Source organism: Lolium rigidum, chromosome 6 (assembly GCF_022539505.1).
Source record: "Lolium rigidum isolate FL_2022 chromosome 6, APGP_CSIRO_Lrig_0.1, whole genome shotgun sequence".
Lineage (NCBI taxonomy): Eukaryota > Viridiplantae > Streptophyta > Magnoliopsida > Poales > Poaceae > Lolium > Lolium rigidum.
In genome coordinates, this window is record NC_061513.1 from 71,097,175 (window position 1) to 71,114,906 (window position 17,732).

General features: G+C 45.1%; 1 protein-coding gene across 1 annotated transcript; it reads right to left on the reverse strand.

The window, feature by feature from the left end:
* Window positions 1–9,142: 9,142 nt before the first annotated feature.
* LOC124667378 (acidic endochitinase-like) lies at window positions 9,143–10,039 on the reverse strand. Its single transcript, XM_047204670.1, has one exon. The coding sequence runs from the start codon at window positions 10,037–10,039 to the stop codon at window positions 9,143–9,145; it is 897 nt and encodes a 298-aa protein (XP_047060626.1).
* Between the last annotated feature and the right edge of the window lie 7,693 nt (window positions 10,040–17,732).

The following is a 17,732-nucleotide window of genomic DNA, read 5'->3' on the forward strand; positions in this document are numbered from 1 at the left end:
ATAAGCCGGAGAGCAGTCGCTCTCGCGGCAAAGATAAGAAGGAGGCCGATCCACGCGACCGGCCCCAGCATGATGACAGACGGTATTTAACTGAGAAGGAAGTGATAAGCGTGCGGTATCAACGACCACTTTCTGCGCACCTCCTTAACAAATATGAACAACAGTACGACCGACGTCGACGCTACGAGGAAGATGATGATAGATATCATCGGTCTGATGCAGACAACATGAGATACCGTCGATACGAAGGGTACGAGCATCACGCCAGAGGGAGGTCAAGAGAGCAAGAGGACATGGACAGGCATTGGAATTGTCCTTTCTTCAAACACTGCTGGGACTCAGGAATGAGCCGATTGCCTACAATCGAGAACTGCCCAGAATGTAATCAGAAGAGGAAGGGAACAAATGAAGTTTCAGTGTTCGATCGTCTAGGACCTCTCCCACCTCAGAACAAACGAGTTGAGTCATCCCAAGATGAAGACTTCGAGGAGTCAGAGGAAGAAGATAGATATCACCGACCAAGGTGGTGTCCTGATGGACTCAGCCACTCCCAAAAGCGCAGAGTGCAACGGCTAAGAAACCTAGAAGAAGCCGAGGCACAGTACCTGTACACGTTGAGGAAAGCACGGCCCGATCTGGCCGTGAAAATTCAGCAAACAATGGAAACAGAAGCTCGCCCACCGAAGAAAGTGTGGCGACCCAAGCAGACGCAAGCCGATGCAGGGACATCGGCTGATACAAACATGGTGTTCGTTCTCCCGTCAGAGTTTTGTGCTCCAAAAGACGAGGAAGTATCAGTGGCACAGTTTGATTGCGGGCCACGGCCAGTTATCTTTAAAAAGCCACGAGAAAGGGGCTATAGGCATCTGAAGGCCCTATACCTGAAGGGTTATATCAATGGGCAGCCTATCAGCAAGATGCTGGTTGACACGGGAGCAGCAGTCAACATAATGCCGTACTCCATGTTACGACGTTTGGGACGTTCTGACCGAAGATCCGATCAAGACCAACGTCACGCTAAGCGATTTCAACGGCCAACCGTCAGAAGCCAAGGGTGTTCTGAACGTGGACTTAACTGTCGGCCGAAAGACCATCCCTACGTCCTTCTTCATCGTCGAAAGCAAGAGCACTTACGCTGTTCTGCTAGGAAGGGATTGGATCCATGCTAACTGCTGCATTCCATCCACAATGCATCAGTGCATCATTCAATGGGATGGGGATGAAGTGGAGGTTGTTCATGCAGATGATTCGATTGATATCTCTTTGGCTGCCATGAACATCTGGGAAGCAGATGACCAAGAGCCGCTCTCTGGAATCGATCTAGACGGTTGTGAACGAAAAGTGGCTAAATAAAAGGGGATATAGCAGAGATTTAATGCTCAAGCAGTTTTCGAGGACGTGGTGCCAAAACTATCAAATCGTGCAGAGAAGTTGAGAAGGCAAGGCGTCATGATGAAGAATACTGCGAAGGTTCTGCTCTGCCACGACATGACCCCTCGAAGGTAAAAACAGAGTGGTTTTGAAATTATCATTACCAAAACCAGGGGGCATGTGTTATCACCAGATTTTGGCCAAATCAGGAGATGGGCCGTAAGTGAAGATGGGCTTGAAAGATATATGCATGGAGCATCTTTGAAGCGGCCTTGCACGAAGAGTTTGGGCTAAATTGCCCGTGTATCTGTAATATAGTAGATCATATGGTAGTTTAGATTAAAAAGATAGAGTTTATCTCGTGCACGGTTAGGTGCACGCCCGAATTAGAAAGTCCCTTGGACTATAAATATGTATCTAGGGTTATCAGAAAAGGAGGACAATCACGTTCACAACAAACACAAACCAGGCGCATCGCCACCCCTTCTTCCGAGGGTCTCTCCCGGGTAAGCACCATGCTGCCTAGATCGCATCTTGCGATCTAGGCAGCACAACGTTTATTCGTTTACCTTGTGTTGCTCGTGCTGAAGCGTTGTTGATGGCGAGTAGCACTAATTATCGTAGATGTTTTGGGGCTTGCATAGATGCTTTTCTTACGCATATCTGCTTGGCTATGCCGTCCCTCGATATCTAGCTGCCCTTACACCTATCCAGGTGTAAGGGCAGCATCTTGCTTGTTCGTTACTTAGTAGATCTAATCTGTTATAGTTGCTCCTTGATTCTTCAAGGATTAGTTTGATATCCGTATGGTTAGGCCTTGCAAACGGGTTGAACGATCCGGTAGCGCGTTAGGTATGGTTTGTTAGTCCTAAGAGGGATGTTCCGGGAATTAACTCAACGTTGGTTTTTAGGCCTCTTTTAGGGTTAACTTTCCATTATCTTGCGTGTCTACTAGGCTCAACTACGCGTAGGATGTTCCGATCATACGGTGAAAACCCTAAACTGTCGTAGATTAGTTTAGCATTGTTTTGACCAAGCAGGATCCCCATGTCATTGAAAATCCAACGTGAACCATGGGGCGATCGGCTCTTTGAGCCGATCCACAGGGCAACCTGAGAGCCGATATGGCTTGTATTTAATGTTTACATGTCTACCATGCAGGAGCCTAATCGAAGCAATTCAACACCTTCCTGATCAGGTATAGGTCAGGTGGCACGCCCTTGCAACCGCCAGGACGTGTGCCGGAGCATTTGCGGGACGACGTCGAGGGACCAGGGCCCGCTGCCGCCTTGGAAGCCTCCCGGCTCTTCGTGTTGCTTAACCACTGCTCGCCGGTGTGCTTTGGCAGGCAACAATGAAATTGTTCATCACATTAAAAAGTTACTAATAGCAAAATCTGGAAAACTTGTCATGTGATGATCAACTTCAAAGTAAGAACCTCAACGTTATTGGTATTTGACCAGTGGACCTAGAAGTTATTGAAGGAGAAGTGTTTTCTGAGAATGAGGAAAGCTAAAAGAGAAACTACAAAAGATTTTTGGCATAAAAGAAAGAAAAGAATGGAAAGTCTAGCTCAGGTGTTTATAGATGATATACATGTTATGAATGTATTAATTGTTTGGTCACACAATGAAATTCTTGGGTATTTGTACCATATTGGTTGGTATGATGTGTTATACAAAACAACACAATACAAGAATACAATGGCCTAAGTGACTGACAAGGAATATGATAGGGATGCACGTCCGGAACAAAAATAAAGTGTTATTGTGTTCATCGTTGGCATTCTATCTAGCCCTTCAGATTTATAATAAAGAACTTTATAATTGTTGTTTTGTTCTAGTTAAATGAAAACAATGAGTTGTTCAAATTACGACAGCATTCCATATACGATGGATAAGTTATTATAAATCTTTATGGTGAAGCACACATGCATAACACTGACGCTAAAATGCCATAAGGCAAATGATGTGAATTCCACTTGTTAGTGGAACCGCCATTTAGGTTATTTTAGAAAGGAACGCATGAAGGAACTCCATGCAAATGGATTTTTGGAGTCATTTGATTTTTGAATCGTTTGGCGCTTGCAAATCTCTTCTAAAGAGAATGACTAAAATACCGTTCATAGGCCAAGAGTTGAACGGGCAACTAACTTAGTGGAAACATACATGATGATGCATGTGGTTCAGTGGGCATAGTTGTGTGCGGGAGATTCTTCTACTTCATGAAAACTTCCAACAATGAATTGAGTGTATATATGTGGATATATTTATTCGATAAGGAAGAAGTTTGAAACATTTGAATGGATTCAAATAAATTTCAGCATGAAGTGGAAATCATCGTAATAGAAAAGTTAAATATCTGTGATTGGATCATGGTGGAAATATTTGAATTACGAGTTTTAGCGAACATCTAAGAGAGTTATGAAATTGTTCTACAACCTCACGTTTCTTGGAGTATCATAGTGATGATGGAGTATCCAAGAGACGTATCCAAACCTTTTGGATTAATGATGAGTTAAAATAAAATGGCGCCATTATATTTTTGTGGATTATGCTTTAGAGACTACCGCTTTTACACTAAATAGAGCGTCATCATAATCCGCTGAAATGACACCATATGAGTTATGGCATGGGTATAAACCCTAATAGTCTTTTCTTAAATTTTGGTATGCGTAGCATAAGTAAATGAGTTTACAACCAAAATCGGATGAATGTCTTTGTTGGTTATCCCAGAGAATTGATTGGGAATTCTTTCCACTATGAAGTCAAAGACAAAAGTGTTTGTCGATGTTTCTTACTTATTTCCAAGAAATTGTTTCTAGCGAAGTATTTGAGTGGGAGGACAATGGAACTTGATAAGGTTTATGAACCTGAGCATGATGATCAGAGTAGCGCAGCATCGGAAATGGTTCCGGAAGCGGCCACGACGATCATGGCTCCCATGTCTACAAAGTGTTATAGCGTTGGAGATCGAAGTACCTGTTGAACCTTGTAGGTATGGTTTACTTTGTGATCAAATAAATGATTTGTGGACAAAGGATTGATTTTGAACAATAATAAACCAACTACATACAAAGAAATTATGATGGGCCCTGACTCCGTTAAAATGGCTAAATGCCATGAAATCCAAGATAGGTGCATACTTTTTGAAAGTAAATGGATCTATAAAATTGATGGACTTGGATGCTATGTCCTTGAAGAAGCTCGACTTGTCAAAAAGTTGTTTACGACAAAGTTCAAAGAGTTTACTACGATAAGATCAGATCTTCCGTAGCGATGTTTATAGTCTATGTGGATTATTTTAGTAATCGCTACATATTTCTTTTATGAGATATGATAGTAGGATGGCAGAAATACATTCCTTACCAGAAGTGTGTATAAAGGATGTATACTAGATACAAACCAAGAGTTTTGCTAGTCCGTGGAATACTAGATAGGTATACAAAATTCACTGAATGAAGTAAGTATCACGGAGTTGAAATCTTCACCGGATGAAATAATCAAAGAGTTTTGATTTCATCATAAACGATGAAGATGCTTGCATTTGCAAGAAATTAAGTGGGAACGCTGAGACATAGTTATAATATTATATGTGGATGACATATCATTGATTATAAATGATGTAATTGTATACTTGATGTGATTAAAAGGTTTCATTGATAATTAACTTCAATGAAAGGACATGGACTAAAACATATTTAGCGTCAAGATCTATGAAGATAGATTGAAACGCATAATAAGTTTAAGTCAAAGTACATAGAATGAATATTGAAGTAGTTCAATTAAAAAAAATTAAGAAGGTGTTCTTTTCCATGTGAAGGTTTAACAAGACTTGAGTGTATTTGACACTCAATGAGTAAAACCACATGAGTGATTTTAGATCACAAATAATATGTACACAATCATATGTCCTGTGCTCTAAAGAGTTAGGAGCAAATATCAGAATGATCTATGTGATGATCATTGGACAACAATAAGAATATCCTTGAGTACTTTGGAAGAGCCAAGGATATATAGTTTTGTATGAGGTAATGACAAAAAAATCGATGTAATGCGTTGCACCGATATTAGTTTGGTCACATATAAAAATAAATTTCAATCTCAATTAGGCTAAGTGTTCATTAAAAGGTAGCACAATGAGCTAGAAGAAGTATATGCTAGATTCTAAATATTGTGACGGATTCTACAAACGAAGGCAGAGTATGTCATTGTTCTGACAATGACTGAGGATGTTTAAGTCAAGGAGTTCTTTGAGAACTTGATGTAGTTCCGATAGTGTCAGAAATTTGAAGCTATATTGTGTGTGACAATATTAGTGATATATTTCAGATCACGGAATTAAGGTTCCACCAGAAGACTGAACATAAACTATTAATGCAGACTCATTTGGAAAATGAGTGATGCGTGGAGACGCAAATGAATTGCAAAATACATACGTTTCTGAGAGTGTCAGATTCGATGACTGAAACCTCTCCCGTGAGCAAAACATGATAAGCACCAGAAGGCCAAGGTGTTACATCTTTACAAATGTGAACTAGATTATTGACTCTAGTGCAAGTGGGAGACTGTTGGAGATAGGCCCAAGCGGCAATAATAAATTATTTATTGTTATATCTCAGTGTTCATGATAAATGTTTACATCCCATGCTATAATTGTATTAACCGAAACATTGATACATGTGTGTTATGTAAACAACAAGGAGTCCCTAGTAAGCCTCTTGTATAACTAGCTTGTTGATTACTAGATGATCATGGTTTCGTGATTATGAACATTGGATGTTGTTAATAACAAGGTTATGTCATTGGATGAATGATATAATGGACATACACCCGATCTTTCAATACATAGTTACCTAGTCCTTCGACCATGAGATCATGTAAATCACTTACACCAGAAGGATGCTTTGATTATATCAAACGCCATTGCGTGAATGGGTGGTTATAAAGATGGGATTAAGTATTCGGAAAGTGCGAGTTGAGGCATATGGATCAAGAGTGGGATTTGTCCATCCCGATGACGGATAGATATACTCTGGGCCCTCTCGGTGGAATGTCGTCTGATTAGCTTGCAAGCATGTGACTAGGTCACAAGAGATGACATATCACAGTACGAGTAAAGATTACTTGTCGGAAACAAGGTTGAACTAGGTATGGAGATACTGATGATCGAACCTCAGACAAGTAAAGTATCGCGTGACAAAGGGAATCGGTATCGTATGTAAATGGTTTAATAGATCACTAAGTTATCGCTGAATGTGTGGGAGCCATTATGGATCTCCAGATCCCTCTATTGGTTATTGGTCGGAGAGGAGTCTCGACCATGTCTGCATAGTTCACGAACCGTAGGGTGACGCACTTAAGGTTCGATGTTGCATAAGTAGATTCGGAATATAAGATGGAGACCGAAATTTTTTCGGAGTCTCGGATGGGATCCGGGACATCACGAGGAGGTCCGGAATTCCGGAGAATAAGATTAATATAAGGGAAGTTATTTTCCGGGGTTCGGAAAAAGTTTCGGTGTTTGACCCGAGCTTCTAGAAGGTTCTAGAGGGCCATCGGTGGGCCCACCACCCCGGGAGGGACCACATGGGCCAAGGGAGTGCGGCCTGGCCTAATGGGCCTGGGGCACCAAGCCCTCAAGGCCCAGCCTGCCAGCCCCCCTAGGGATAAGATCAAATCCCGGAGGATAAGATCAAATCCCTAAAATCGAGGGAGCAACTTTGGAAGGGGAAGCAAACTTGGAAGGGGATGATTTCTGATCCCCCCTTTCCTTCTGTGCGCTGGTGGGGCCCAAGGGGATGCCTTGGCCGCCCCTCCCTCTATAAATAGAGGAGAGGGGCAGCCGACCACCCGCCCCTTCACACCAAAGTCTGCCACCCCCTCTCTCCTCCACGGCAAGTCTGCTCCGGCTTGGCGAAGCCCTACAGCTTTTCTCCTCCACCACCACCACCATGCCGTCATGATGCTGGGATTCCGAGGGGATCTACCACACTTCTGTTGCTCGCTGGAACGGGGAGAGGACGGGCTTCATCGACACCGTACGCACGACCGAGTACGGAGGTGCTGACGGATTGCAGCACAGGATGATCGACTACATCAACAACGAGATCTAATTTCGTAGGTTTTGGAATCTTCGACGGTTAGTCTCACATACATCTCGTTGCTTCGATCTTGGTAGTTTAGATCTTGCTTCTTCCTAGATTGGATCTTGGTTTTTATTCATGTTCACAGTATAAATTTTTATTTTACATGCAACGAACCCATCATGGTGGAGGAGGCCGGCCGGAGGAGGTGGTGTTAGTGGAGGTGGTGGTGGTGGTGGAGGATGAGGAGGAGGAGGTGGTGGTGGTGGTGGTGGTGGAGGAGGAGGTGGTGGTGGTGGAGGAGGAGGAGGTGGTGGTGGTCGCCGGAGGAGGAGGAGGGGAAGGTGGTGGTGGTGGAGGAGGAGGTGGTGGTGGTGGTGGTGGTCGCCAGAGGTGGTCGCCGGAGTAGGAGTAGGTTGTCGGGTGTGGGTGGAGGAGGAGGAGGGAGAAGAATGGAGAAGGAGGGGAAAGAGGAGAAGGGAGAAAAATGGAGAAGAGGAGAAGTGGAGGAGAAGAGGAGGAGAATGGCGCCTCCGAAATTCAAAATTCGGCTCAAAACTTTTGTGGCCCATGTGCACTTGGTGCGCCACATAATTTTTTTTGATTTTTTTATTTTTGCAGGAAAAAATCTTGACTTTGCCGTATCTTTTAATGTTTTCGAATTTGGCGATTCTAAAAAATGTCTAACCGGGCAAGCCCGGGTGAATTCGGATTTAGAATTTTCCCCCGGTCATTTTGATATATTGTGCGTTTTTTTTTCGAGATCGTAATTCTTTTGTCGAGTTCAAACAATTTTTTTCTCGTTGAATGTGTTACCAACGAATGTAAAAATATGAATTGTTGATCTACTCGTTGGGTAAACGGTGGATAAAGTACCCACCCAGGGTGTTGGTATAATTTTATACCCATACCCATGAGGTTAAAGGCGGTATGGGTAAGGTATTACTCTACCCATACCATACACTACCCATTACCATCTTTATATGTAAAGCAACCATTTATTTTCTAGAGATAGGTCTATAACACCAAACCCTTCAAGTTCTGCTGGCTTGCAAAGAAATTATTTTAATTAGTTCTTAGTAACAAAAGTTTTGAAGATGTCAATTCAAAATAAGACTAATGAGGGGATAGAAGGAAATCATGTTTTGGGTGCACCAACCCTTTTGTTGGGACATGACTTGGAGAAGCACGTAGCCAAAAAAAGACATGGAAGGATTTCGTCAAACAAGATAAATGTTACCCATCACAACAATAAGATGTTTTACAGACAATTCAATTGCTACAAAATAATTTAACGAGTTTGGATGGCCAAATCATGATGAGTTCAGATATGAGTACATAAAATGTGCACTTATTGCGAAACGTGACCTGCGAGCCACTGAAGTGATGTGCGAAGTAATTGCGTAACAAAATAGACGCACTGTTATCAAACATAAACGTAAGTACTACTTAGCTTCAAACCAGGTTCATTAAGTATGCATTTATTTCATTCATATTTAGCTATTTATACTACATGCATGCATATCTCAATGCCGTATCAAACCCTAAACCAGATACATTAACACACGATACTGTTACCCGCGAAAAAAAAAAAAACACACGATACTGTTATATAGCCTTATAGGAACAACACTGGAACCTTGAACCTCGGTACCACAGATACGTGCCGGAGCACAGCCGAGAGAATCACACATAGCTCTTTATGGCGGAGCTGTATCCGCTGCGATCATCATAGAACTTAGACCACAGCATGACGCCACCGTATTTGGGCGAGCCCTTAATAAGTGGCAGAACACTCGCCGTCAGGTCACCGGCAGGGATGAATCCTGTGTCCGCCGCGCCCTTGGAGCTGGCTGGGAGCCCCAGAAAAATCTTCCCTGCAGGCACCGACTCCCACTTCTTCCACGCGTTCATGAATGCCTCACGCCCCGCGCTGAACTGACAATCTTTGTTATTGTAGAACTGCACCCACACGTAGTCGAACAGCCCCGTGTTGATTGCATTGCCGTCCCACTCGTCGGGGAATGGGCACTGTGGCGCCGCGCTCAACAGGACCGCCTTGCCGCCCTTCTTGCCCAAGTTCTTCAGGTCCATGGCAAGGTTGTTCCAGAACTTGGCGCCGCCGAGCTCGATGTCAAAGTCTATGCCGTCGAGTACGATGTCGCCTAGGGGGCGGGATGAGGACGTGCCACCCAGGTAGTTGTTCCACAGGTACATGGCAACCTGACTAGCGTCACCGGGGGACGAGAGGCCGTAGCGTCCATCGCCCCCTCCGATAGATAGCAGGACCTTGACGCCGCGGCGCTGGCATGCATTGATGTCTTTGCTCTGCCCTCTGCAGCCACCCGACGAGGGGTGGCAATGGCTTGCAAGATCCAGCTGCGGGTTCTGCCCCTTGCCGAACTTGCGGAGGAAGGCCACGATAACAAACTTGTAGTTCCCAGACGCGCACGTCTCGGCCAGCGACGCCTCGCCGTCGTTCTGACCCCAGTACACGGCGATGCTGCCGGCGTGGCAAGTCGCGAGGAGTGCCACGAAGAGGGTGGCAATGAGCTGGAAGGGAGCGCGAGCTCGGTTTGCCATGGCTGGGCAGTGCCTAGCTAGTAGCTATAGTACTAGGAACGATGGCTGTAGACTTGTAACTGCTTTGTGTTTTGAGCTGGAATGGCTACGGCAAACACTGTGAGTTTTATAGTGAATTGGTGGTAGGGACACGAGGGCCATCAGTTGCCATGGAGTTTCCTAAGCGTCACCAACACCTGAATCTGAACTGATTTTACCAGGTTGCGGTAAAAAGAGTATCAGGAACGACGGGCAAGTTCGAATGACGGACGAACCACACCGTACTCAACCGAAACATAAACGAAACAAGGTGCATACGACAGAAAGAAAATGCACCTTCGTTCTCCACAGTACGCACCAAAACGACAGGGATGGGATGCCGACGGGCAAACACGGATACACCTAGATTCTTACACAACCCACCAAAACGACTGAAAGTCGTGAACAACAATATCCAATGCTAACTCTAGTAGCGATCTCATAGCCAGGCAGATATTCCCAAAGAGTAAATAGTTGTTGGAGCTAAATCCCTTAGCTCCTTTCTTCTACCTCTCAATCTCGCTTGTCTCTCTCACAATCCTAAGGTAAACAATGAAGTTTGGTGCCGGCTGCCTCATGCAGCCAACGTTTTCTTCTCTCTATTCTCTTTCTCTCAAATAAAAAGTTCGTGGCCTTATGTAGACCCAACGTGAGTGTCACACTCACCACTAACTCCACACACACATGCACCACTACACGGGCCACTAACACATTACCAGGGCCATGCACTTTTTTTTTACCTGGACTACAGCGGGATTACGCCAGACTGAACAACTTTATAACAAAACGGAAGAATATACGGAGTACAAGGGTTCATTACAAGCGCATTTTTAGAGGACAGAGGAAGCTAAAGTAGAGAAAGAAACTCAAGGGGGGTCATATCCATTACATCAAGAATTAAGAAAGGAGATTGGGGAGGGGGTGTTTCATCTAAAGGCCCAAAGCCTGACATCCTCGATACACCTGCGAGAGAAAAGGGAGAGACTCTCCACAACGCCGTTGATAGTCAGGGTGTTCCTCCGCTTCCAGATGCTCCAAGCAATGGCAGTGTTGATGGTGGACTCCTCACAGCTGCAGCAACGCTTGAGGCAGAAGTCAGCGAAACTGGTATAAGCGCCTGGGTCGAAATCGCAGTGGAAAGAAGCCCAAACTTCCACCGCCCGGGGGGAAGAAGAGCATCATGTGATCTGTGTCTTCATCAAGGTTTCAGGAGAGGCAGGCGGCGGAGGTAGAGAGGTGGTGTCGGAACCGCCATTCGTTGGTAGGGAGCCCTTTCTTTCGAGCAAGCCAGTAGACAATCTTGCACTTTAAGGGGGCAGCATTCCTCCAAACCTTGGTCGCCACATCATCGATCTGAAATGCCTAAAAGATTGACATAGAAACATGTGTTTGGTAGTTTTTTGTTAGTGAGATGGCCGTCGCGTAAGTCCGAAACATCATGGCAGATGTCCACGTGGCTCAACTCGGAGAACAAGGCTCGAAGGTCATCCCCCGCGGCAGCACTGAGGCACGGTCCAAGGAAACTGCGGAGGCCCATGCACTAGCTAACCAACTAACTAACTATGACAACGTCTTCCTCCTAGAATCACTCCAGGAGTAAGCGGTGAGACGTCTGAGATAGTTGTGTGATGCCACAAGCATGGCGAGATGCCGATGGTGATGTGAAGTTGACGTACAAGTGCAGAGACCAACGTGCTACGTGAGAACTAGCGAGTCCATCCATGACTCATGGTCATATGCAGGTTGTTAGCTGAAGGAGAGGCAAGCTACATGTGCATGCTACGCTTAGTCGTAATATTCTTGGTCCACCAAATTTATGGAGCCGCGGGCTTGCATGGAAGCGAGCCGAAGGCAGAAGGCTGACCGGCGGCAGCATCCACGACACTCAAGTCACTGACCACTGCAGTCGCCGCCTCAGCTTCTGCATCGGCAATGATGCCGATGGTGCCGGGACGCTGCACATGTATTGATGGCCTGGGCTACTTAAACTGGCCCTACGCCCGTCGCTCATCCCTACTACAACTGCGCATCTCCATTGCTAGAAAATCCAAGCGCCATGGCCGTCCAGCAAACCCTGCATCACGTCGATAAAGATGCCGAAATGGCTGAAGAAAACCGGCAACGACCACGAGGTGGGGTCATCTTTGGGCCGTCGCTGATGCCGCCGGAGTCTCCTCCACGTCGCAACCCTGTGCGCGGCAGGAATCTGCCGCCGCCTCCACATGCCTAAGATTTCAGCAGGCCTCAAGCCGTGACAGTGGCGCTCCAGCAGCCCCCCTCCCCTAGCCACGGCGCAACATGAAATACGTGTCGTTGCAGGGGTACCAACGCGGGGGGAGGGGTGTGCTGATCCCTCTCGCCACCATGACGTCTGCCTCTTGACAGGAGGATGGCACCTCAACAAGGGAAGAGTGTCTATGTTGCCGCCGCTGATGGACGGATGGCATTTCAGGAGGACAAATGTGTCACCACATCTAGCGGTTACCGCCGGCGATGCGGTACGACCGCACCTACATGCACACCATTTTCTGGCGCGCATTCCTAGCATGGGAGCACGAGGCACGCGGTGCGACTCAAGACGTCCATGACTTTTGGTCCGGCGAGGACTACGGTGTCCTCGCAGCTGCCCACAGCGAGGATGACTGGGAGGAGGAGGAGGAGGAGGAGGAGGAGGAGGAGGAACACAACGGAGATGAGGACGAGGTCATGGAGGACGATGCGCCTCCCGCTTCGGTCAAGTTGGAGGTGCTTGTCCCCGCTGACTACAACGAGGACGCGGCCACTGCCATCGCCATGGAGTTGTCGAGGGCCGAGGAGGAGGCCAAATGGTCCTGGCCAGGCCTGGAGCAAGTCGTGCAACTCTCGGCCATGGCGGCCGACCACGTATTGTCGCTTCCACCACCACCGTTGTTCCCACCGCACGCGCATCTGCAAGCAAAGTGGGATGGCCAGATGGTTCCGCCGCCTCCAACACCACCGCAGTATGTGTCGTATCCGCCGCAGCATATGCCGCCGGTGATCCATGCCTAGGCGCAGCAGGGCCATGCGCGCCTTCGCTCTTCATCGACCTCACCATCGACGACGAGGGAGATGGCAGCGCTGGGCCATTTTTCCTTTTTTATGTTCCCACAGCCAGGGCTGTTTTTCCTTTTTTTCGTATGTAAATTATGTTCGAATGAATGAAATGAAAATCTTTTAGAGATTTGGTGCTCTATTAAATTATGTTTGAATTCGGCTAAGTTTTTGTCTTTAGCCAACAGGCCAAAATGGTGAGCGCAAACACAATGGGTTGCGCCGCTCCGCGACCCACATTCTGTTCGCGGTGCGACCCAAATGTACCAAAATATATCGAATGGGTCGCCATTTTAGGTCGCCCTACTAAAGATATGGCCTCAGTTGTTAGTTGAGAAGTGTCCTGGTTGCTCGTCTATTTTATATGTACTTTGCATTGAGTTAATGGAAAAAGTGGCCGTGAGTGCTAACTAAAATGTAGCCAGTATGGTCTTAACGGGAGGTAGTTGCAAATCAAATATTGTCCTTAGTGCAGTGCGTGCGTGTGTTATGTAGTCTTTCTTGCCATTTTTCGATAAAAGGAACATATTAATATGTGTACGATACAAATTACACTACCCTCTGAAATGACGCAATAACCTAATAACCAGTACGGATGCACGCAGCCAGAAGAAGAAGAAACTAAAATAGTAGTTCCGCTAAAGTATTCCAAACATTTCAAAAACAACACAACCCCAACCAAGACAAAACGTGAAGCCCATGCTCTTCAAAAGCAACATCTCCAAGAAAACAACTGTGCACAAACATCGTCGTCGCTCGATCGAAAATCTTAGGTTTTTCCCAGCTCTCAAAATGATGCCTTCAACAAGTCATTGTCAGTCACAACCAGTTAAAGCCATACATTGGATTTTTCACCCTGAAAGGTAAGACTGTGGACTTCACTTGTGTTGTCGCCCCCACTTGCATATTGCAGCTACGAAATGCGGAACACCAAGAAAATCTCTCAATAGTGTAGCGACTCGAACCACCAATGCTAGTCCTCAAAATCCGGCTTCCATGACATTCTCTGTATCTGACTTCACCATGGACCAAATTGTCCCCTGATTGCAAAAAAATAACAGAGCTTCTCGACGCTCCCTCCAGTACTAAACGGTCGGAATAAAACATGGGTAAGCATGAACGAATACCACCCGATCTAGCAACCTCCGGGCATAAGGCACACTATGGAGTTCTTTAGGCGGAGCCTTCCGGAACACAACACTCCGGCCAGATGAAGGACGACATGAAGCAAGTAGATCATCATCTTCTCACAAGAGGAACCCTAGGACCACCACCTTTATTAAAGGCCGCGACAATAGCCCCCACGCCACCTCCACAGCGCCTCCACAAGTGCTCCCCTTCACCTTGACACCTCCTCCACAGCGCCTCCACGCCTCCCCGATGTCGTTCCTCTAGAAACACGGTGAAGGCACGCCTCCCCGATCTACCCACCGCCTTTGGCGAGATGAGCGCCGCCAGCGTCGGTGGCGGCAACGGCCAGAAAGGGAAGGGGTAGGGAGGGCTCGAGGCTAGAAAACAGGTTGTCTTTCTCACCATGTGTTTGTTCACAAGTGAGATTGAGAGAGTTAAAGGCGATTTTATTAAAGTTGTAATGTCACAGAAACTGATCTACACTAAAGTGAAATGGTTTTTTCTGCAACAAAATCATGAAAGGTTTTTCTCATATCCGGTAGAAGTGGGTAAATGATTTTTTTTCCAGAGATAGTGTATTTGTTAAAGTTAACGATCATATTTCTTTCTACTTCAGACCATAATGACGCAATAAATTGAACTTAAGAGTCAATCAAATTTAAGTTAGTCGGACTCCTTCGCGAGGAGGAACTCAAATGATACCAAAGATCGAAGGCCAGGTTCTTGTTAGAAGAAAATTTGAATACGAGATATTTTCATAGTGTCGCGAATGGCATACACAAAGAAACGCATTCATTCTCTTGTACATGGTGAGGGCACGATTGAAGGGTATGAGCAGCTTAAGGCATATATTACTAAATATAATAAAGGTTTGTTTGGTGATCCAGTGGATAGTAATCTAGTGATGGATAGATCCAGGATTGGAGGAAAAGGGTTTTCTTACTACCTCTTACTCTAAGGAGAAAGTAAATACAACAGTTTCTCAGATGAAACACAATAAAAGTCCAGGTTTAGATGATTTCCCTGCTGAATTCTATCAGTCCTTTTGGGAGATAATCAAAGAAGATTTGATGGAGCTCTTCATTGCACTCCATGATGGACATCTTGATATTTTTTGGTGAAATCACTCGGTTATCAAAGGTTAATGGAGCAGAAAGGATTCAACAATACATGCCGATCTGCCTCCTTAATGTTTATTTTAAGATCTTTACCAAGGTTGCTACAATAAGGCTTAATTTTCTGGCTAGACATATGGTTCGCCCTACTGATACCGTTTTCATGCAAGGCAGATATATCCTAGATGCAGTTGTTACCTTGCACGAAACAGTTCACGAGCTTCATATGAAAAAGATGAACAGAGTAATCTTAATGATTGATTTTGAAAAATCCTATGATAAAGTCTTCAGTAGACACTCGGGATTAAAGTTTTTCACCTGAGTGGCGTGTGCTTATCCATAACTTTGTTTTCCGAGAAAGTGTTTCCATTGAAGTCAATGATGATATTGGTAGATACTTTCAGATAAAAAAAAGGTTTAAGGCAAGGCGACCCATTACATATCACCCATGTTATTTAACAACGTGGCTGATATGTTAGTTGTCCTTGTCGAGTGTGCTAAAGCTGATGGGCAAATTGAAGAGGTAGTCCCTCATATTGTTGATGGTGGATTATATATTCTACAATATGCCGACAATACGATTAGATTTATGGATTGTGATCTGGAGAAAACGATAAATCTGAAAACTATTTCGCTCAGCTTTCGAGCAATTACCTCAGATGAAAATCAATTTTCATAAGAGCTATTTTAGCGAGGTCCAGGATGATGTAAGAGCATCTCCAGTCGCGTCCCCCAAACGATGTCCGGACAAAGCGCCGGATTAGTCGTTTGGGGGACGTCCGGACAAAAATTTCGTTTGTATAAGGTCCCTTTTCTAGCCACGTCCCCCAAACGCGACCTCCAAACAAAAAGTAAGTGTAAAAGTTGTGTCCGGCGTCCCCGGTAGAGACTCTATACACAGGAGATGGGCGAGGGACGCCGGACAACATTTGGAGCACGTCCGGACCGAAGCGGCCTTTGGGGCACGCGACTGGATCGTTTTTTTGGCCGGCGTCCCCCAAATCCCTTTGGGGGACGCTTTGGGGGACGCGACTGGAGATGCTCTAACCTACTATGTTGAGTTTTTTGGTTGCGGGATTGGTCAGTTTCCAATTAGTTATTTAGGCACACCGATTCATATTTGGAGGATTTCAATTAATGAATGGAAGCACGTCGAGGAAAGACATCAGAAGTGTCTCAATAGTTGGAAAGGAGAATTTTTATCTCTTGGTGGAAGATTGTTCCTCATTAATTCAGTACTAAAAAAATGATATTGTATATAAGATCCTTCTTGGAGTTGTCCAAAGGAGTCTTGCATCAGCTAGACTATTATTGATCAAGTTTTTTTTTGGGAAGGAGATGGTGAGAAGAAGAAATGTCGGCTTGCTAAATGGAGTATTTTTTGCCGCCCAAAAGACCAAGGAGGGCTTGGTGTTTACGACCTTGAGGTTAAGAACACAGATCTACTGGGTAAATGGTTGGCTAAGTTGCTAACCGAAGATGGGGTTTAGGAGATAATACTTAGGAGGAAGTATGTTGGCTCAATGCGATCTCTCGAGTTTATTGAAAACCCAAAGATCCAAATTTTTGGGCTGGCCTTATGGGAACGAAGAGACACTTCTTTCCATTTAGATCTTTTTGTATTAAGTATGGATTCGATATCAGGTTCTAGGAGGACAAATGGATAGGAAACGCCACTCTCTGGGAACAATATCTAGCTCTATATAATATTATGCGCCGCAAAGGTGAAACCTTAGCTAAGGTTATGGAATCTTCACCACCGAGTGTGACATTCAAAAAGGACCTTGTTGGGCCTTGGCTTGCAACTTGGAATGCATTGTGACATCGTTTAACTTTTGTACAATTGTCGCGAGGGCCAGATGAGTTCCGTTGGAACCTAAGTGAGAATGTTAAATTCTCTTTGGATTCAATGTATAGAGCGTTGATCCAGCCTTTACAGCCGGCAGTACATAATAAAAAAAATTGGAAGATGAAAGTACCGTTGAAAATGATGCTTTTCGCATGGTAGCTTCTTCGACAGGTCATTCTTACTAAGGACAACCTAGCAAAACGCAACTGGCAGGAAAGTAAGAAATGTATTTTTTGTCATCATGATAAGACTATAGAACATTTGTTCTTTCAATGCCATTTCACGAGATCTATATGGTCAATCATCCAAATAGGTTCTACCTTATACCCGCCACGTAGTGTTGCCAATATTTTCGATAATTGGCATAATGGGGTGGATCAAATGTCTAAAATACTTAATAGGGTGAGAGCTCTTTCCGTTAGTTGGTCGCTATGGCTATGTAGAAATCATTATACATTTGATAAAACATATTTCTTAACTAGGTTATCTACCGGGTGCAGTACTTTGC

Excerpts from the sequence above, each read along its gene's own strand:
- LOC124667378 (XM_047204670.1), bottom strand. The coding sequence starts at position 10,039 with ATGGCAAACCGAGCTCGCGCTCCCTTCCAGCTCATTGCCACCCTCTTC.